The sequence below is a fragment of the Rhinopithecus bieti genome, unplaced genomic scaffold (assembly GCF_001698545.2).
Source record: "Rhinopithecus bieti isolate Rb0 unplaced genomic scaffold, ASM169854v2 scaffold_41745, whole genome shotgun sequence".
Classification (NCBI taxonomy): Eukaryota; Metazoa; Chordata; class Mammalia; order Primates; family Cercopithecidae; genus Rhinopithecus; species Rhinopithecus bieti.
Genome location: NW_016816918.1, coordinates 174,677 through 196,982, shown reverse-complemented (window position 1 = coordinate 196,982; position 22,306 = coordinate 174,677). Strand labels below are relative to the sequence as shown.

Genomic DNA, 22,306 nt, shown 5'->3' with positions numbered 1-22,306 from the left:
CCACGCGCCCCCTCTCCACGCGCCCCGCACCCCCCGCCGCCGTCCCGGGCTCCAGCGATCCTCCCACCGCAGCCTCCCAAGTAGGTGGGACCACAGGTGCGCGCCCCCATGGCCGGCTAATTTATTGTATTTTTGTTAAGAGACGGAGTTAGGCCATGTTGCCAGGCTGGTCTCGACCTCCTAAGCAGCAATCCGCCCGCCTCAGCCTCTCCCAAGTGCTGGCATTACAGGCTTGAGCCACTCTGCCAGGTCTAAAGGGAAGCAAATTTTGTCTTCATGATAGACTATTCGGAAAAGATGAACGCTTTGAACTTTGGGAGTTGCCAGATTTCTTTATTAAACGAATTTCCGTTATCGTCATTGCAACTTATCTCTTCCTTCCTTTTAAATTAACGCACTACACCCATTTGGGAACCTCTTTTACACTAACTACTCACAGTAAAGGGCCTCCAAAGACTGGCATTTCAGTGAATCTAACATTTGGATGCTAAGGAGATTGGTTGTCTGAGGTTTGGGAGGGAATTGGAGCTATTTACTCTCAAAAACACAGTGATTTTAAGTAAGGAAATGCTTAGGATGCAGTGTGTCAGCCAGTTTGAGTATGTGTTAATTTGGTGTTGGCAGTTTCACTCTCCTTTTAAATACACAATTGTGTATCTATATCAAAAAAATATGTATTACTGACTCAACTTTGCAGACTTACTTAAATCTTTTAGGTCCTCCAAATTCAGAAATGGATCGTTTAAAGTTGAGATCTATCTATCTATCTGTATATGTTTTTTAAAGGATATTCAATGAGATCCCTCCCATAAACCACCCTGTTATGACTGTACTTAAATAATAAGTGGTTATAAAATTGACCCTGGTACTTTGGGAAATTGTTACCATTAAATATATCACAAATTTAAATGTCTTTGTCTAATTTCTTGTTTTGAAGAAATTTTATTTAGGTTTTAATAAGCTAGTAATTGTATGATTTATTTATTTCTCAGATGTCTTATGGTGAAATTGAAGGTAAATTCTTGGGACCTAGAGAAGAAGTAACGAGTGAACCACGCTGTAAAAAATTGAAGTCAACTACAGAGGCATATGTTTTTCACAATCATAGTAATGCCGATTTTCACAGAATCCAAGAGAAAACTGGAAATGATTGGGTCCCTGTGACCGTCATTGATGTCAGAGGACAAAGTTATTTGCAGGAGAACAAAACTGAAACTACAGATTTGCATAGACCTTTACATGATGAGATGCCTGGTAATAGACCAGATGTTATTGAATCCATTGATTTACAGGTTTTACAGGAAGTACGTCCTCCATTAGTATCCACAGACGATGAGATATATAGCACAAGTAAAGCATTTATAGGACCCATTTACAAACCCCCTGAGAAAAAGAAACGTAATGAAGGGAGGAATGAGGCAGACGCTCTAAATGGTATAAATGGCAGAGGAGGACAAAAGAGAAACAGAAATTTAACTCTGAAAATCAGAGATAGACAGTGAATTATTCCAGTTTTACAAAGAAATTGAAGAGCTTGAAAAGGAAAAGATGATTTTGAGAACAGTTGTAAAGAATCTGAACCTTCTCAGGAACAGTTGATTCCATTTTATCAGGGCCATGATAATGGTCTCTTAAAACCTGACGAAGAAAAGAAAGATCTTAGTAATAATGTTTTTCCATCACATTGTGATTATCAACAGAACTTGGGGAATGAGACAGGCAAATATCCCTGTAATGGACAAATAATACCTACATTTTGTGACACTTCATTTACTTCTTTCAGGCCTGAATGGCAGGCAGTGCATCCTTTTATAGTGCCCCATGTGCCTCCTCTTCCCAGTTTGAACTATCATTTAAATATTCAAAGATTAAGTGCTCCACGAAATCTACCATCAAATATTTTCCAAGCACAAGATGACTCTCAGATACAAAATGGATATTATGTAAATAATTGTCATGTTAACTGGAATTGTATGACTTTTGATCAGAATAATGAATATGCTGACTGTAGTGAGAATAGGAGTAGTGTTCATCCCTCTGGAAATGGCTGCAGTATGCACAATGAATATGTGAGTAATGGTTTCTGTGAAGTCAGAGAAAGATGCTGGAAAGATCCTGGCATGGACAAGCATAATGGAACAGACAGGTTTGTGAACCAGCAGTTTCAAGAGGAAAAGTTAAATAAATTGCAGAAGTTACTTATTCTTTTAAGAGGTCTGCCTGGTTCTGGGAAAACAACATTGTCTCGGTGAGTAGAGAATACCAACTGAATACTTGGTAATTCATTATTTAAAAATTATAAATGATACTTGTCGCCGGCTGCAGTGACTCATGCATGTAATCCCAACACTTGTGAGGCCAAGTTGGGCTGGTCACTTGAGCTCAGAAGTTTGAGACTAGCCTGGGCAACATAGTGAGAGCCTATCTCTAAAAAATGAAATAAAAATGTTAAAACTATAAATGATATTTGTAATCAGTGACAAATGCTTTCATGTTTCTAGTGGAAGAAAATCTTTAATTTGCTATATTTGAGAATAGCATCTGACAGTGTAACAACTATTTAAAAATCTTTTCTGATAGAAGAAAGGAGAATTGGCATATATGTTCATATTTAGATTCTGCTAAGGGCTTTAAAAATAGATAACACTTTGTATAATTATGACAGTGAGAAAGCCAATGCTACTTGAGGACTGTCCTGGCCTGCCCTTTTGAGTCAGCTATTCAAGAAAAGTTGGACTCAGTGTTAGAAAATTTGGGTTTTTCAAATTCAGCTGGAGGTGAGAAAAGAAAGAGAAAATTTGGGTATTGACTCAGTTATTTCACTTTTTCACCTTGGGCAAGTTTTGCTCTGTTAATGGAATAAATGATACTTAATTTTTCTGGAATTATTTTGGGAATCAAATTGAGACAACCCAAGGAAAGGAATTTTGAATGTGTTGAGCACTGTGCCATGTTCATACCACTGATTGGTGGAAGGAACCCTTTTTTGATTTCTTAAAATTCAGGAGTTTGAAGTGAGCAATATCTGAATTGGCATTAGAACTGGTGATGGTTTATTGTATTACAAGATATTTCAAATTCCTTTTTTTGTTTACATTTTAAAACTATTGATGCACTTGAATATATTTATGCAATTGTGAAAAAATAGTGTAAAGTAAGCAGTACAAATTTTCTGCAGTTTATATAAGATGATTCAAGATTTGTGCCAGACTAGGGGAAAAAATTTTCTGGTATCTTTGGGTGAGGATGGAGAAGTCCAAGAAACCATTTTGCAAATGTTTTATATTTACTAACAAGACAATCTAAAAACCTAACTAGACTTTTTTTTCAGAGAAAAGACACTAAAGATTTGTGATATTTCAAGCTAGATTATAAACGGTGATCTTTGTGAATGTATTAGTTCATTCCAAAGTTAAATTTTGGTCTTTGTATTTTGATTCCTTTTATGTTAGTGAGGATTTTGTAGAGAAGATAAAATTTCACCTCTATAATAATAGAAGTTAGGAGTGAGGTCTCACAAACGGGCAGTCTTCTAGATTTAGGATATACTATCAGAGAAAATAAATAATTGAAATATGGAAATTGGATAAAAGAGTCTGCTAGTTAGGACCACTTGACTAAGAGGGGGTATAGAAGAAACGTAAGGAAGAAAAGTTAGACTTGAGACCACATATTGGAGTATGTTGAAACTAAAGGTGAATAAAGTAGTGGAAATTCAATAGAATTTAAAGGAGACATTGTAGTGGGAGATGATAGAGGTGATTAGATATAATATGTATACTTATTTGAAGAATAGACATAAGAATAGAAGTTATATGTAGCACCAACAAGTATTATTTGTATTGTGATTCACAATTTACAGAGTATTTCCATACATAAAAATCTTGTGAGATGGGTTGTTTTTTCATTTCATAGAAGGAGCAGAGGCTAAAAGAAATTGAGGTTAAGTGATTTAGAAGTTACAAAAGCTAGCAAGAGATCAAACTAGGAATAAAATGATAGTATGTTTTTTCCTTTGCCTTCACTTTAATGCTTAATGGATATGTAGTCTTATACATGACTCCTGACTTCAAGGAGCCTGGTCTGTAACTCTTTAGGTCAACACTTTTTGAGTGAAGTGGTTTTGGTTATTTGGAATTAGATATAAAGTCACATACTCTTTGGTGAGGAATGGCTTCATATGGGAGTTCACATTTAAAACAAGCTTTGACAAAATAATAGAGTGAAAATTGATAGATCAGAGTTGAGCTGATTTGGAGGACCAAATTAAAAGACCGGCTGAGCGTGATGGCTCACACCTGAAATCCCAGCACTTTGAGAGGCCAAGGCAGGCAGATTGCTTGAGCCCAGGAGTTCAAGACCAGCCTGGATAACCTGGGTATCCCAGCTACTTGGGAGGCTGAGCCCCAGAGGCTACAGTGAGCCATGATCGTGCCATTGCACTCTAGCCTGGGTAACAGATTGAGACCCTGTCTCAAAAACAAGAAAAAAAAATTAGTAATGTTTACATTTGGTATGTGGTAATGAGTGTAGGCTGTTGGATAAAATTCAGATTCTTTGGAGGTAATGTTCAAGTCCTCTTCTTATTTCATTTAGTCCTTGCCCACATCCCAATCAGCATGTCTCTAACATGGTAAGTATTCAAGATGTCTGATGATGATTCTGAGAGAGACAGTAGGCCATAATAGCCTTGGCCATAGCTTTGGCCCATAGGGTGGTTATGGGTAGGATAGCCCAATAAAGATGTCACTTTTCTCCCTAATTGATTTATAAATTCAGTGAAACTTTAACCAAAATCCCAAAGGAGTTTTTGTATGAATTTGAGAAGCCAATAAAGTTTGTTTGGTATGTAACTATAACAAGGACAGTTTGAAAAAAATGAGACTTATCCCACCAGCTATCAAAATATACTTAGAAACTACTATAATCAAAACTTTGCAATAATTAGCAAAAGAACAAGTAGATAAAATTAGAGAACCCAGAAACACATTAGGTGTGGTGGCTTACACCTGTAATCCCAACACTTTGGGAGGCTGAGGTGGGGAGCATCAGTTGAGATCAGTTTGGGCAACATAGACCCTGTCTCTATTTAAAAAAAAAAAAAAAAAGGAAAAGGAAAAGAGAATCCAGAAACATACCTACATATAAGAGAATTTAATATTTGATGAAATGACATTTTATATTAGTAGGGCAAAATATTCAATAAATGGTAATAGGATATTTGATTGTCAGTCTGGAAAAATATTTAAAGCCCCTGCCTTAAATCATTCACAAAAATAACTTCTAGATGGATAAAGGACTAAGAGTAAAAACAAAACCAATAAGGAAACTGGAAGACAATAGAGAATGGGTAAACGCTGGGATCTTTCTTACCTAACCCCAAGAAATAAAAAGTGAGGGAATTTAAGAAATTAGTTTTTTTGTTGTCATCTGTTTGTAATTACAGATTATTGTGGATATTTGCAATGGGAGGGTGAGTAATGTCCCCCTTCCAAAGATATCCATGCTTTAATCCCTAAAAGCTGTGCATATGTTGCCTTACAGGGTAAATTGGATTTTGCAAATTTGATTAAGTTAAGGATCTTGCAATGGGGAGGCTGTCCTGGATTATCTGGATTGGCCCAATGTAATAACAAAGATTCTTAATAAGAGGGAGGCAGGAGTAATTAGTCAGAGAAAGAGGAAGACCAAAGCAAAGGTCAAGAGAGAAGATGCTACACTGCTGGCTTTGAAGATGGTGGAACATCCCATAGGCCCAGGTGTGCAGCTAAACTTTAGAAACTGGAAAAGGCAAGGAAACAAATTCTGTAGAGCCTCCAGAAGGAACACAGGTCTGCACACACTTTGTTTTTAGCTCAGTGAAACTGATTTTGGACTACTGACCTTCAGAAATGTAAGATAAATTCCTGTTTTTAAGTTTGTGGTGTTATAGAAGTTACAGAAACTAATATATTTACCATAGTTTAGGGAGAGATGGGAAAAGCCTTTTTTTTTCTCCCTTCTTTTGGAGGAGGCAAGTCTCCTTAATTCCAGAGGAAAGACTTACCTTTCTTAGTGTAGGTCCCTTTATTCTTAATTCAGGGAGTGTTTAGAGTACCCCAGTAAAGTTGTCTCAGGAAGTATATAAAGACATTCAGTAAATAAGGGGAAAAGTGTTCATGATGTGTCAGTTTTACTCAGATTTTGTATTTTTTTTTGAAAATCACTTGTAAATGCTCATGAAAGTATTAAAATAATGTGCAGTTCTTAGAAATTTAAAAAACAAACCTTGAAAATGGACTCTCTTTTAGGCCTTGTTTTGGGAACAGGTTCTCTTGGTTCACGTGTTTCTTAAATGAGAAATTGTAAGTATAGAGTACATTAGTTATTCAAGGCTGTATAACAGATTACCTTAAAACTTAGTTGTTTAAAGCAACGAACATACTGCCTCATAGTTTCTGTAGGTCTGGACTCTGGCTATAGTTACCTGGGTGCCTTTGGTTCAGTGTCTGTAAGAATGCTGTGACCAAGATGTTAGCTAGGACTGTGTTCTGGTCTGAAGGCTTGATTTGGGAAGGATCTGGTTCTAAGAGCTCTCTCAAGATTGTTGACAGAACTGAGTTCCTTGTGAGCTATGTTGGATTGAAGACTTCAGTTCCTTGCTGGCTGGAGACTTGAGGCTTCTCTCATTTCTTTGCTGCTTGGCCTCTCTCCATTCACAAGACAGCTGATTTATTTCAGAGAGAGAGAAAGCATGCAAGCTCAAGTCTTAAGACAGAAGCTCCTTTTTTTTTTTTTTTTTTTTTTAATCTCCAAAGTGACATCCCATCACCTGTATCATATTCTATTTCTTAGAAGCTGGGGACTAAATCTAAGCCTACTGCAGAATAAGAGGATACAAGGTTGTGAGCACCAGGAGGCAGGGATCATTGGAGGCCATTGGTTTTGGGGTCAAGGAGATGCCTTATCTTAGTTCTCCCAGTACCATCTAACTTGCCAAAATTATTTCTTCTCCTGAATTGGTTTATTATCAAATTGGCATGCTTTTATGAGTTGGCAGGCTTTTATGAGGNTTTTTTTTTTTTTTTTTTTTTAATCTCCAAAGTGACATCCCATCACCTGTATCATATTCTATTTCTTAGAAGCTGGGGACTAAATCTAAGCCTACTGCAGAATAAGAGGATACAAGGTTGTGAGCACCAGGAGGCAGGGATCATTGGAGGCCATTGGTTTTGGGGTCAAGGAGATGCCTTATCTTAGTTCTCCCAGTACCATCTAACTTGCCAAAATTATTTCTTCTCCTGAATTGGTTTATTATCAAATTGGCATGCTTTTATGAGTTGGCAGGCTTTTATGAGGATTAAATGAGGTCATAGGTTTATGTAAAGTATTTGACATATAATAGATTCTCAAAAAGATAGCTATTGTTTTGGAAAAAAAAAAAATAGAAATCAAGTGGCCACTGAGCCCATATTTGATTTTTTAAAATTAGATATTTGACTTACTCAGATCTCTAAATTTTGACATTCTGTGAATCCATTTTAGTACCTGACTTGAGAGTTCTGACAGAGTCTAAGAATTTTGAAAATATGAATGTTCTTAAATAATTTATTTTTGCTTTAGAGGCTTGGTATGACATTGAGATATTCCTAGGTTCATATAGGCGTTTTTTTAAGTCCATAAAATAAAGCTTCATGGTTTGAAGTAATTCAGGGAATTTGAAAAAGATGCATGAACAGTCTATGCTGCCTGGGAGGAAAAGTATTTTCAAGCTAAACATTTACTGTAGTTACGATTTATATATTTAAGAAAATGTTCTTCGTTGAGATTTGTTCATATGTAATGTTTACTTGTTTTAATGATATAAATTGGTTTATTACTTCTCCACCTTTTATTTTGAGAAAATTTAAACCAGTTCTTAGATACAAAAACTATGATTGTCATGTAGAACGATATTATTAACATCTTAAAAATCACCCATGCCAGGCACGGTGGCTCATGCCTGTAACCCCAACACTTTGGGAGGCCGAGGTGGGAGGATCACCTGAGGTCAGGAGTTCAAGACCAGCCTGGCCAACATGGCGAAACCCCGTCTCTACTAAAAAGACAAAAATTAGCCAGGCGTGGTGGCACACACCTGTGGTCCTGGCTACTCGGGAGGCTGAGGCAGGAGAAACGCTTGAACTCTGGAGGTGGAAGTTGCAGTGAGCCAAGATCATGCCACCGCACTCCACCCTGGGCAATAGAGCGGGACTCTGTCTCCAAAAAAAAAAAAATCACCTGCTAATAAACTGGTAGAATGGGAAAAAAAAAAAAAAAAAGGAAGCATAGAGTATCTACAAAAGGTGTTATCTGGATTTCTGGTACTGTTGAACATAATTAGATATTATGTGATTGATTACAACCAAAATCTCTTTTTGGGTGATTGTGTTTTGCTTTAGAATGCTAATATCATGGCATTTTCATATTCTGGGTTATCTGCATAAGCAGTAAAATGCCAAATGTGTCATATAGACATGTTTTGGAAAATCATGGCTGCCTGAAAAGAAATCCTACTCCAGTCCCCCAAGGAAGCAGACACACAACCCAAACCATTAACTTTCATTTGGTTTGTCTGAAGTGATTTGAACTATAATTCTGTAAGTGGAAATAGAGTTTTGTGCAAAAGAATCGCAGTTTTAATTGGCGTTTTAATGGCAAAACTGCGATTACTTTCACACCAACCTTTACATACTTAAATTGCTTTATTTTGATACGAGTGATTTTATTTTATAAAATATACCACTGGCCCTCCATTTTTGTTGATTCCACATCAGTGAATTCAACGAACCTTGGACTGAAAGTATTTGAGAAAAAATATTGCGTCTGAATTGAAATGTACAGACTTATTTCCTTGTCGTTATTCCTTCAACAATACAGTATAATCACATAGTATTCACATTGTATTAGGTATTATAAGTAATAGAGAGATGAGTTAAAGTGTATGGAAGGATGTGCATAGTTTATATGCAAACAGCTATTTCTGTATCAAGGTCTTGAGCAGCAATTGTGGTCTTGGAACGAATCTCCCATGGATATTGAGGGAGAACTGTATATGATACCATTATAAGCTGAGGGATGGAGAGATGACACTTGTCATCTTAACAGTTGAAACCCTCCCTACTACTTTTTTAGTAGGAAATAAGTCAGTTTGACTCATTCCAGGCCAATATTCTTTTAGTCTCAATTCCTTCCACCTTCCATCCCACCAATCCCCGCAGAAGTGTACAGTGGTGTCCAATTGCCTAAAGGTTGAAGGAGAGGAGAGAAACAACAGAATACTTTCGTTGTTGCTCTCACCAAATCATTATCTTGCTGCATTTTCCCTATCACAGCACACTCCCAGTTTCTTTCCTGAGTCATTGGTAATGCAAGTTCTCTCTGAGTACTTCTTAATCGTGCTGTGCTTGTCAATTTAAGACAGTATCATTTTCAAAGCAAAGCTTGATTATCATTGATTTGAACTGAGTGTTTTTCATTTAGTGTTTAATAATTAATTTGATTTAGCAACTTAATTTCTTGAAAATTTAAAGTTTGATTATACTTTGGAGGATCACAGATTGTTCCATAACCTTAAGCCTCCAACTATTTCTGACTTTCACTAGAGGATCATATATGTTTCATGGAAATGAGTTTATTAAAGCTGTCTAGAGTCACATATGGTTTTTTCCAAATGAATTGCTTGCTTAGGCTTACTTGCTTTTTAGGTTACGTGTTGCACTAGATTGAGGCAATTTTAGACAACAAATACAAAATTTACTAAAGTGAAAACATGGATAATGATATAATTTTGAGATTGGGTAAAGAATGTTTTTAAAAGTTGCAATACAAATGCTGCTTTAAAAAGTTTTTTTTACGGCCGGGCACGGTGGCTCATGCCTATAATCCCAGTACTTTGGGAGGCCGAGGCAGGTGGATCATGAGGTCAGGAGTTCAAGACCAGCCTGACCAACATGGTGAAACCCGTCTCTACTAAAAATACACAAAATAGCCGGGTATAGTGGCGCATGCCTGTAATCCCGCTACTCAGAAGACTGAGGCAGGAGAATCACTTGAACCCAGGAAGTGGAGGTTGCAGTGAGCCAAAATTGTGCCACTGCGCTCTAGCCTGGACAACAGAATGAGACTCCATCTCGGGAAAAAAAAAAGTTTTTGTTAGTGTCTGTAATTGTGTAGATTTAAGTGTGAAATGATTTGAACTCTGAAATCTTTGTAAGATTATTCAGCTCTTAGGCTATTAGGTTCCTAATATACTTTCAGGTAAGTATCAGAAATTCATTTAATAACCTTTCCTATGTGATTTATTTCAGTTGTATTTATTTCTGATGGTTATAGATTTTGTAAATGGCACCTTTATGATTTCTTTTGTTAACAGAATTCTGCTTGGTCAGAATCGTGATGGCATTGTGTTCAGCACTGATGACTATTTTCACCATCAAGATGGGTACAGGTATAATGTTAATCAACTTGGTGATGCCCATGACTGGAACCAGAACAGAGGTTTGTTTTGGGCCAAGTCTCCCGGGGTAGAATATTTGGCTCAGAGTCAAAAGACCTAGATTTTGTTCTCAACTTAGGTTTTTACCAGCTGAATGACTTTAGGCAAGCCGTTTCAATAGCTTTGAGACCTAATTTCTTCATCTGTTAGAGGTTGTGATAATTATACTTGCCCTACCTGATCAGGGTTTTTGTGAAAAGCAGAGAATTTAGATAAAATGCCTTGTAAACTGTAAATAGTGTATCAGTATAAGCTGGTAAAATGATAGCAGTGTGGGATATTTTAAGAGGCTTTATTTTATACTTGATGAGTAAATTCAGAGAACTGTGAATCTGTACCGTTGTTATGTGGTCCCAAAATTATTTCCCTGAGAATAATGCTAATGTTTTCCAAGGCTTAATATACTGGTTGTGAATATTAAAAGGTTTTCTCAATATTGCTCTACAAGAAACCTACTTAAGGCTGGGCGCGGTGGCTCACGCCTGTAATCCCAGCACTTTGGGAGGCTGAGGCAGGCAGATCACCTGAGGTCAGGAGTTCAACACCAGCCTGATCAACAGGGTGAAACCTCTACTAAATATAAAAAATTAGCCGGGCGTGGTAGCACATGCCTGTAATCCTAGCTACTTGGGAGGCTGAGGCAGGAGAATCACTTGAACCCAGGAGGTAGAAGTTGCAGTGAGCCAAGATTGTGCCATTGTACTCTAGCCTGGGCAACAAGAGCGAAACTCCATCTCAAAAAAAAAAAAAAAAAAAGAAACCTACTTAATACATTTTTTTAGCGGACATGGGTCAGTTTCTGTTTATCATTAATAGGGATTCTTAACCTGGCTACACTATTGAATATCTTGGGGACTTTAAAAAAAAGCAAAAAACAAAAAACAAAAAGCCAGACAAAAGTGTGCCTGACCTCAGCCCTAGATATTTTGGTTTAATTGATCTGGGGTGGGGCCTAAACATTGATATTTTTTGTTTTGAAAGTTCTCCAGATGATTCTGTTGTATAGTAAGAATTGAAAACTGTTCATCTAAACTATAAGTAAATATATATACAATGTTATTTTAAGAGAAGGATGGATTGATGATTAAACAGATAGCTTTTATTATGAAAAATTTTAAAGAGATTAAAGAGACTGTAATGAACCTCATAGACCCGTCACCCAGAATGATCAGTTATTAAGATTTTGGTATATGGGCTTTTATCTTTTTGTTTTTACCTGTTTCTCTGTTTAAAGCAAATTCTAGATATCATACTTTATACATTTCAAATTAACTTTTTTACTTAATCACATCTTTCACTTTATTGCCATTATCACACATATTAAAAAATACCAGTTCCTTCAGGTCATGTAACCCAGTGTAATTGAATTTCCTCTGTTGTCCTAAAAATCTCTTCAAAGTTATTTTGTTTGAATTGGGATCCAAACAAAGTCCTCAAAATGCATTTTGTTTTATTTTATTAAGTTAAACCATAGCATTTTCCCTCTTTTAACCCTTATACCATTGTTACAGAAACTAGGTTGCTTATGCTGTAGTTATCTATTTGCTTCTTGGTGATAACCATTGAACTTGCTCCTCTTCTTTGTTTTATGTGAATGGAAATTAGCTCTAGAATAGAGGCTTAATTAGGTTCAACTTTTTTTTTTTTTTTGGCAAGCAGGTATTTGGTTGTCCTAGTCTTAGTAATAGTGAGCTTAATAAGTAGCTTCACAGGGACAACCTTTTCCTTCTGTTATCAAGTTCCCTATTAACCTTATATATGATGGTTTTATCCAACAATAAATTGTTTCCTGAGTCAGTTATTTCATTCAGAATTGCAAAATGGTGATTTTTAGGTTAGTTATTCCTTCCATGTTTAATAGAATTATTCTGTAATGAAGAACTTATCTCAAAGCTACCAACTAGGGTTGCCCAAAGTATAATATATACAAGAAAAATAGTAATACTTTTCTTTTTATTTGTCAAATACAGTAAGGAATTTCAGTGAGGATGTTTGTGTGTGTGTTTTAGAGATGGGGTCTTGCTTTGTTGCCCAGGCTAGAGTGTAGTGACACAATCATAGCTCAGTGTGGCCTTGAACTCCTGGGCTCAAGAGATCCTCCTGCCTCAGCCTCCTGAGTAACTAGGACTACAGGCAAGTAGTTGGGACTACATACGTGTGCCAGCACATCCAGCTCTTTTTTTAAAAAACTTTGTAGAATTTTGAATGAGCCACAGTGCCTGGCTGAGGGTGTTTTCGAGTAAAAAGTTTTCACTCTGTTACAATTTATGGTTTCACAAGGATAAATTTGATCGTAAGACTGTTTCCCAGTATTGATTTTATAACTCTCTAGAATTTCTCCAATATATTGGAGAGTGGCGTAGCAATCTCAAAAAACACTAATTTTTTGATTTTTTTTAATGCCATAGAACATTGCTGCTCAAATCAAATAATGATGGGATTGCAATTCTGAAAATGTTTGGGGTTACTGGCCTAAAGTTAAGGGGAACAAGATTAGTTAAGTTGAATGAATAGACAGGGCAGAGCCAGTATACCTTTGGTGAACTAGTAAGTTTATTTGTGTGGGACATTTTTTTCTCATTGCAGTACTAGCATAGCTGGGTGTGGTGGCTCATTGCCTATAATCCCAGCACTTTGGGAGGCTGAGGCGGGCGGATCACTTGAGCCCAGGAGTTAGAGACCAGCCTGGGCGACATGATGAAACCCCATCTCTACAAAAAGTATAAAAATTAGCCAGCTGTGGTGGTGCACACCTGTAGTCCCAGCTACTTGGGAGGCTGAGATAGGAAGATGACTTGAGCCAGGGAGGTCAAGGCTGCAGTGAGCTGAGATTGTGCTACTGCACTCCAGCCTGGGTGACAGGGCAAGATTCTGTCTCAAAAAACACAAACAAACTAGTACAGAATATTTCATTAAAATGTTTATGTCATTTGTATTATGTTAATTATATGTGTTAAATGGAGTAATGGTATCTTATTAAACTGGAACAATAAATATGGATTTGAATATCTTTAAATGCTAGGCACCATTCTGTGAAAGTCTGTCTGCTTCACATTTATTATTAAAATAACGTAAATTAATTTTAGAACACCTAAAAATGGAAAACATCTCCAAAGTGTAGTTCTTCTCTTTCTTACAGTGTGATAGTTCATTTGTTTAAGAAAACTATTCCCATTATTTGAGTACTCAGACATGTTTTTACTTAGGAGCTCTTTTCTAGCGAAATTTGCTAGACTGTGGTATTGGATGATAATGGAAAGAAGATAATCTCCCCATTCCTACAAATCAGAAATTTATTTGGTCAATAAAAACGTATTTTCTAGAACACAACTCCTTGGATGTGTGAGCATATCAGACATTAGGAGAATAATTTTAATAAGGTTTTGAATGAAAGATTTGATCATTATGATTAGAGATGGAGCAGTGGGAGACGGTAGTGTCTTGGTGCTAGCACCAAGCTAGCACTAATAGATGATGGCACCTATTTATGACCCAAATTCTAAATTTCTTTTGGTGTTTAGAGACATCTCCCAAATATGTATTTCCCCATAGTGATTATTCTAACTGACCTTTAGCATTCTGTCTGTCCTAGACATCTGTATAAATGTTTTCATTCTATTGAACTTAGTGGTTTGAATTCTAACTCCTGAGAAAACTTCCATATCTTTGCATTTTGCTTCAGCCTTTTTTTCCCCATAGTGTATTGGGGAACAGGAGGTGTTTGGTTATATGAGTAGGTTCTTTAGTGGTGATTTGTGAGATTTTGGTGCACTCATCACCCAAGCAGTATACACTGCACCCAATTTGTAGTCTTTTATCCCTTACCTCCTTCCCACCCTTTCCCCCTGAGTTTCCAGAGTTGCGTCATTCTTATGCCTTGGGATCCTCATAGCTTAGCTCCTGCTTGTGAGTGAGAACATAATGATGTTTGGTTTTGCTTCAGCCTTTTAATTTTTTAATTTTTTTTTTTTTTTTTTTTTTTTTGAGACAGAGTCTTGCTCTGTCACCCAGGCTGTAGTGCAGTGGTGCGATCTTGGCTCACTGCAACCTCTGCCTCCCGGGTTTAAGCAGTTCTCTTCCTCAGCCTACTGAGTAGCTGAGATTATTACAGGCGCCTGCCACCACACCCCACTAATTTTGTATTTTGAGTAGAGATGGGGTTTCACCATCTTGGCCAGGCTGGTCTTGAACTCCTGACCTTGTGATCTACCCGGCTTGGCCTCCCAAAGTGCTAGGATTATAGGTGTGAGCCACCATGCCCGGCCTTTTTCTTTTCTTTTTTTTTTTTTTAGACATAGTCGTACTCTCTTGCCCAGGCTGGAGTGCTGTGGCACGATCTTGGCTCATGGCAACCTCCACTTCANTTTGAGACAGAGTCTTGCTCTGTCACCCAGGCTGTAGTGCAGTGGTGCGATCTTGGCTCACTGCAACCTCTGCCTCCCGGGTTTAAGCAGTTCTCTTCCTCAGCCTACTGAGTAGCTGAGATTATTACAGGCGCCTGCCACCACACCCCACTAATTTTGTATTTTGAGTAGAGATGGGGTTTCACCATCTTGGCCAGGCTGGTCTTGAACTCCTGACCTTGTGATCTACCCGGCTTGGCCTCCCAAAGTGCTAGGATTATAGGTGTGAGCCACCATGCCCGGCCTTTTCTTTTCTTTTTTTTTTTTTAGACATAGTCGTACTCTCTTGCCCAGGCTGGAGTGCTGTGGCACGATCTTGGCTCATGGCAACCTCCACTTCACAAGATTCAAGCAATTCTTGTGCCTCAGCCTCCCGAGTAGCTGGGACTACACGCGCACACCACCAAGTCTGGCTGATTTTTGTATTTTTAGTAGAGACGGGGTTTTGCCATTTTGGCCAGGGTGGTCTTGAACTCCTGACCTCAGGTGATCCACCCCACCTTGGCCTTTCAAAGTGCTGGGATTATAGACCTGAACCACTACACCTGGCCTTAGTTTTTTAAATTTATCAAAGGTTCTTAATTATTTTTCTTCTCTCGTATATCTCAGAGATATACATACTCCTGTCATTAACAGTGGCTTCTTGTGACAGTGATTCTTTTTTTTTTTGAAATGGAATCTTGCTCTATCACCCAGGTTGGAATGCAGTGGTATGATTTCGGCTCACTGCACCCTCTGCCTCCAGGGTTCAAGCGATTCTTCTGTCTCAGCCTCCTGAGTAGCTGGGACTACAGGCGCACACTACCACGCCCGGCTAATTTTTGTATTTTTAGTAGAGATGGGGTTTCACCATATTGGCCAGGTTGGTCTCGAACTCCTGACCTCGTGATCCTCCCGCCTTGGCCTCCCAAAGTGCTGGCATTACAGGTGTGAGCCACTGCGCCCAGCCTTGTGACAGTGATTCTTATCTCTTGGTAGAAAAGATGGCATTTGGATGGGAGACAATAGTTTAGAAAAGTTCCATTCTACCGCAACTCCCAATTTGAAGACCATAGTTCTAAGAAATATCCACAAAGTCAGTTGAACTATGATTTTTAGCTACTTGATATATAAAGTTTTGCTGGTAAGTAATGACTTAAATCCATAATTTTCAAAACATGAGCCTTAGTTCAAAAGCATTATTTGTACATTGTAGAAAATTAGAAAATACAGATAATCATCTGCAGTAACTTTCCCAAAAAAGAGAAAATACAGATAAAATATTAAATGAAAATATTCTTACCACCTACAGGTGACCACTTTTAATATCTCCATAAATCTTCCCCAACTCTTTTGACCTAAATAGGATTATATTTAACTATTGTCTTGTAACTGGCCATTTTCATTTAATAATCTCCATCCTTCTGTGTCAAAATAATTTTTCACCTCTTCTCTTACTTAGTCTATATTCAGATGTAAATTGTTCATCTCTTATATTTCCCATAAGTGAAAGTTAGTTCTAGACTTGAAAGCTTGATTAGCTGTAAGTTCAGCAAAATGCCTTTCAGAGCCAGTTTGTCAAAGCCAGCATCCAGTCTGGAGAATACACCTGGCATATGATTATGTCCTTTAATTCCCTTTCAGTCTATTGGAGTTCTTTTTTCATGACACTGACTGAAGAAATTGCATAGTTTTGGTTTTAAGTAAAGAGATGTAATTCATTTCTTAACAATGTTTAACTTTTATTTTGTGTATTTTAACCTAATCTGTTTTTTTTCATTTTTAAATTTATATTTTATTTCAGCAAAACAAGCTATCGATCAGGGAAGATCTCCAGTTATAATAGATAACACTAATATACAAGCTTGGGAAATGAAGCCATATGTGGAAGTGGTAAATATGAAATATGAGAAAGTTTTTATTTTTTATTGTCAATTTTTTCACATTCTAAAATTTGGGCTGGTTTGATCTTGATTATTAAAACATTTGTCCTTTGTTTTCTAAAAAGGTTTATTGGTTTGCTTAGTTTTTTAAAAAAATTGTGAATGATTTTTTTTAAGGAATATGTTCATCTTGTTAATTTTTTTTGTTTGTTTTTTTGAGACGGAGTCTCGCTCTGTCGCCCAGGCTGGAGTGCAGTGCCACCATCTTGACTCGCTGCAACCTCCGCCTCCCCAGTTCAAGTGATTCTCCTGCCTCAGCCTCCTGAGTAGCTGGGATTACAGGTGCCTGCTCCTATGCCCAGCTAATTTTTATATTTTTAGTAGAGACAGGGTTTCACCATATTGGCCAGGCTGGTCTCGAACTCCTGAGCTCAGGCAATCTGCCATCCTTGGCCTCCGAAAGTGCTGGGATTACAGGCATGAGCCACCATGCCCAGCTTCATCTTGTTAGTTTTGAGTTTCCTTGAGAATAGTAATCAAAATTTATCCAGTTAAGTAGTCTTAACTTTTATAAACCATATTATTTTATAAAGCACCATTTTTCTTGGTTGAGCAAGTTTATAGTATTGTTGAAATGAAATTTATCCGTCTGCCTTCTTTTTACTTTAAGAAGTACTTCTCTGGGTTTTGTTCCTTTCCTTTGTGTAGGCCATAGGAAAAGGATACAGAGTAGAGTTTCATGAACCTGAAACTTGGTGGAAATTTGATCCTGAAGAATTAGAAAAGTAAGACACTCGAATTTTTATTGAATCCTTAACTTCTTTCTTTTGTGATTTCCAACATCATTTCACAGTTTATTGAATACAAGTGTAGGTTCAGGAAACTGGGGGTAAAATGTGAGGACCTTTTTTCTCTGGTTTTTGGCTAGGCCACTTCTCTGCATTGTCTTTCCACCTTGATCTCCTACCCATTTTAGGTCCCATCAGCTTTTTACTTTGTGCTTTCATGTTGCTCCCACTTTTCTGTCTTTTCAACTACGGGACCATAATGCTATACCAGATCCTTGGAAACAATGTGTTTTGGAATTTAGGTTTTAGCGATTTTAGAAAGGTAATGTAGTACATAGATACCTAATCTTAACTCCCTTTTCAGAGTTTGGGGGAGCATGTTATAATCAAACATCTTAATATTTCTGCAGCAGATCATGACTTGTCAATTCAAGTAAATGACAAAGAATCAGCATAATGTAAAGTCAGTTCTGATTATGTTGTGCTGCCAAATGTGTATAGATCTGGTTAGAGTTTGCTGCCAAATGAGTCAGTGGAGAACTGAGTTTTCACAGCTTATCAGATTTCAGTATTTGTGGTGAGAGAGTGTGGACTTCTATTATTTTCAGTCCTACTCTTCCGTTTGTACCTACATTTACCTTTTCCGTTCATATCACAGCATTTCCTGACTGTTATTCCTTTTTTTTTTTTTTTTTTTTTTTGAGATGGAATCTCGCTCTGTCGTCCAGGCTGGAGTGCAGTGGCGTGATCTTGGCTCACTGCAAGCTCCACCTCCTGGGTTCATGCCATTCTCCTGCCTCAGCCTCCTGAGTAGCTGGGACTACAGGCACCCGCTACCACGCCCAGCTAATTTTTTGTATTTTTAGTAGAGACGGAGTTTCACTGTGTTAGCCAGGATGTTCTAGATCTCCTGACCTCGTGATCCACCTGCCTCGGCCTCCCAAAGTACTGGGATTACAGGTGTGAGCCACCGTGCCTGGCCTTTTTTGTTTTTTTTTTTTTTTCACTTCTAGTCTCTTCCTTGTCTCCACCTCCCGACATCTATTTTTAGGTAACAGCTTTATTGTGATATAATTCACATACCCTTACAATTCACCTGTTTAATTGCATACAATTCCGTGTTTTTCTGTATATTCACAGAGATGCGCAGCCTTCACCCGTCTTTTTTTTAAACCAGTTTTTCCCCACCTACCTCAGTTTGCTTCAAGCTGTTACTCTGTGTATGGGGTCAAACTAATTTATTTCCCTCTTGCCTTTCATTCCTTTGGCTACTTTCTCTTTCTCATTTGTATGCTGTGTGTTCATGTATAGATAGACAAACAGATTTACTAGTACTAATATCCGGTATTTTTTGCCTGCCTAGATGTGTGTGTGTATCACACCTGAAGTGAAAGAGACAGAAGCTTAAAAATTAAAAGTATTTGAGTAATGCTGAATACATGAATGATAAAATGCTGTGCAGTTATGGCTTCATTACATTTTTGAGGAATTGTTAAAATTTATTATTTTCTTATTATAAATTCACCTTTATATAACAAAGCCACGTTAGCTAATATCTGGCGTAGTTTGATTTTTTAAAAGAATAGACTGAATCATAAGTCTTGACATCTTATGGATTTAGTCTTTTTTTAAAAAAAAAAAAATTTTTTTTTGAGACAGGGTCCACTACTGTCACCCAGGCTGGAGTGCAGTAGCGATCTGTTTTTATTTTTTTCAGACAGAGTCCCGTTTTGTTGCCCAGGCTGGAGTGCAGTGGGGCAATCTCAGCTTACTTCTGCCTCCCAGGTTCAAGCGATTCCCTTGCCTCAGCCTCCCGAGCAGCTGGGCATACAGGCGCCCGCCACCATGCCTGGCTGATTTTTGTATTTTTAGTAAAGACGGGGTTTCACCATGTTGGTTAGGCTGGTCTCAAACTCCTGACCTCAAGCAATCCACCCGCCCTGGCCTCCCAAAAGTGCTGGGATTACAGGTGTGAGCCACTGCACCCAGCTTGTAGTAATGATCTTGGCTCACTACAACCTCTGCCTCCTGGGCTCAAGCAATCTACCCACCTTGGGAGTAACTGGGACTGCAAGTGTACACCACCATGCCCAGCTAATTTTTGTATATATATGTATTTTTTTGGTAGAGAGAGGATTTCACCATATTGCCCATACTGGGCTCTTGAACTCCTGGGCTCAAGCGATCAGCTGGCCTCAGCCTCCCAAAGTGCTGGGATTACAGGTGTGAGTCACTGCACCCAGCCAGATTTAGTCATATCTTGCCAATTTTCAACTTCATCTCAATTTTTTTCCTATCTTTTTTGCTTTTTCTTTTTATCTTGAATGTAGACATCAGCTTTGCAAAGTAAACATTTCTGGCCTTTTTTCGAGATAAGTAAATTGGCATTTGTACATCTAGAATGATAAATGTAAAATATGTTTTCTGTATGTTTTGTCATGTCCAGGTCAAGTTACAGGAAACTATGAGGGTAAAATAAGTTGTCAGAAGTTCTTTGAGGGTCCAGAATAAATTTTAAACCACTTTTTAGTGTTATATAACCTCACATACAGAAAAATACATAAATATAAATATATAATTTAACAAAGTTCTTACAAGATCAACACACGTTTAGCTATCATTCACGTCATGGGAGCATTACCAACACCTCAGAAGCTCTTTGCATTCCTCTTCCCAGTCACAGTTACCTTTTATTCTCTAAAGGTAACCATTGTTTTGCCTGGGTAATCGTAATCTTTCTTTTCTTTAAAGTTTTGCCATAATATCTTTGACCTTAATATCATAGTTTAGGGGGCAGGGGCAAGGTTAAAAAAAATACCATAGCTTAGTTTTGCCTTTTATCAAACCTTTGTATTACTTATGTATAAGACATATATATATGTATGGAATCATACAGTTTATATTCATTGTGTCTAATTTATTTCGCTCAACATTATGTTTGTAAGAGATGTTTCAATTGTGTCTCTAATAATAATTTGGTGTTGATAATAAATTTTAAAAATGTGGTACAAACCGTCATTAATAAGTTCTAAAATATGATATTTTACTTCTACTTTCGTAAGTCCTAGAAGTCCACTCAATCTTTCTGTAATTCTTAAAACAGTATCTCATAATCTTCAATTTTGTTATTAACAAGGGGATATAGTCAGCAGGCTTAGTGAATAAATAGGTAGTTCTATGTGAAGAGGATGTAATTAACATTTTTCTGTGATATATGGAATCCTTTTACCTTTTAAAGTATCGATAAAACATTGAGTTTTAATCTTTTACGTAAAATGTGGACAGATGAAACATATATTCTGTTTATTTCCAAAATATTGTTTAGAATTTGTATACTTTTTCTCTAAAACAGTTAATCTCTAAGCCTGTACATTCTGCAACAAAGATTTATAATCCTTTTCTTTTTTGTTAGGAGGAATAAACATGGTGTGTCTCGAAAGAAGATTGCTCAGATGTTGGATCGTTATGAATATCAAATGTCCATTTCTATTGTAATGAATTCAGTGGAACCATCACACAAAAGCACACAAAGACCTCCTCCTCCACAGGGAAGACAGAGGTGGGGAGGCTCTCTTGACTCACATAATCATGTCTGTGTCACAAATAATAATTAAATTAGCTATTTTCAGCTAACACATTTGTTGTTGCACTTGAAAGAGTTAGTGAGCCTGTCTTAGAGTTTAAATAGTTTCAAATAAAAAAGGGCTACATTGCCTCACAAAGGATTTTCCCAGCAAGTTGTTTAATTTCCCAGCAAATTGTTAAAGTGTAAATAAAAATTAAATGAAATTGTATTTTACATGTTTTTATATTCTCTTGTTGTAATGATTTTGACTGTTATGAAAACACCTGAGTAGTAGAGTGGTGGGTAGGAGCTAGGATGTTTTTCTACAATCGAATTTTAAACTAACTTTATCTATTTTATAGATACTGTTGAACAGTTTTTTAATAGTTTGTACCTAACTCTAACTTTTCATAAAACTTTAGTGTTTTTCCTTCACTACCTTAAATATGCAAGAAATACTAACTTGTTATAGGGCACCTTAACTGTTTTCTCTATTCATTAGGTAAAATTATATTTCAGCTGATTGATCTGTGTGACAGAATTATTACTTAGCTATAATCAGCACATCACTTACTTCAAACAAAATTTCCCCAGCAATAGTAGTAGGTATATCAATCACCTGGGGAGTTTTCTTCATAATATACATATTCATCTTGTAACACATACATAGTCATCATCCTCCTTCTCAACCCATCTTCCTAACCCCACATGCTTGCCAGTTCTTGAAGGGATAAAGTGATTCTAATAATGTTTGATTTCTCTCTGTTCAATTTAATGTGATATAATTCTAGTATAAAAATATTTTAGACAGTTGTTTAACAATTGGTCCTAAGTGGATTTGTACTGTCGAATATCTTCTAGTGCTAATTTTTCTGTAGAGCAAACCATATTTCTCTCACTGGATAGCTTTCTTTATTAGATATGTTTCTTCACTTAAGATTAAAAACTGAGATGGAATTCATTTCAGAGGTCTTGTCATTCATCCCCTGCCTTCAAACCAAGCTTTACCTCGACTAACCTAGATAATTAAGCATTTCTCTTTGCAACATGAGGGAAAAAACACTACTACCTCTCTTAATACCATTGTTCCCAATGTCTTATGAAAAATATTTCTTCAATAGTTTTGATTTACAAAACCCCCAGCTAATTAGAATGCTGTTTAAAAAAATTAA

At 37.1% G+C, this 22,306-nt stretch overlaps 1 protein-coding gene across 1 annotated transcript in view; it reads left to right on the top strand.

Annotated features, from left to right (window-relative positions):
* N4BP2L2 (NEDD4 binding protein 2 like 2) overlaps positions 1-22,095 on the top strand; it is a 23,992-nt gene extending 1,897 nt beyond the window's left edge. The window contains 8 exon segments of the mRNA XM_017855526.1: positions 993-1,452; positions 1,455-1,478; positions 1,481-1,540; positions 1,543-2,248; positions 10,394-10,518; positions 16,703-16,791; positions 17,490-17,566; positions 20,982-22,095. Coding sequence (XP_017711015.1) covers positions 993-1,452; positions 1,455-1,478; positions 1,481-1,540; positions 1,543-2,248; positions 10,394-10,518; positions 16,703-16,791; positions 17,490-17,566; positions 20,982-21,183 — 1,743 coding nt within the window. The 3' untranslated portion in view covers positions 21,184-22,095.
* The last annotated feature ends 211 nt before the right edge of the window (positions 22,096-22,306 follow it).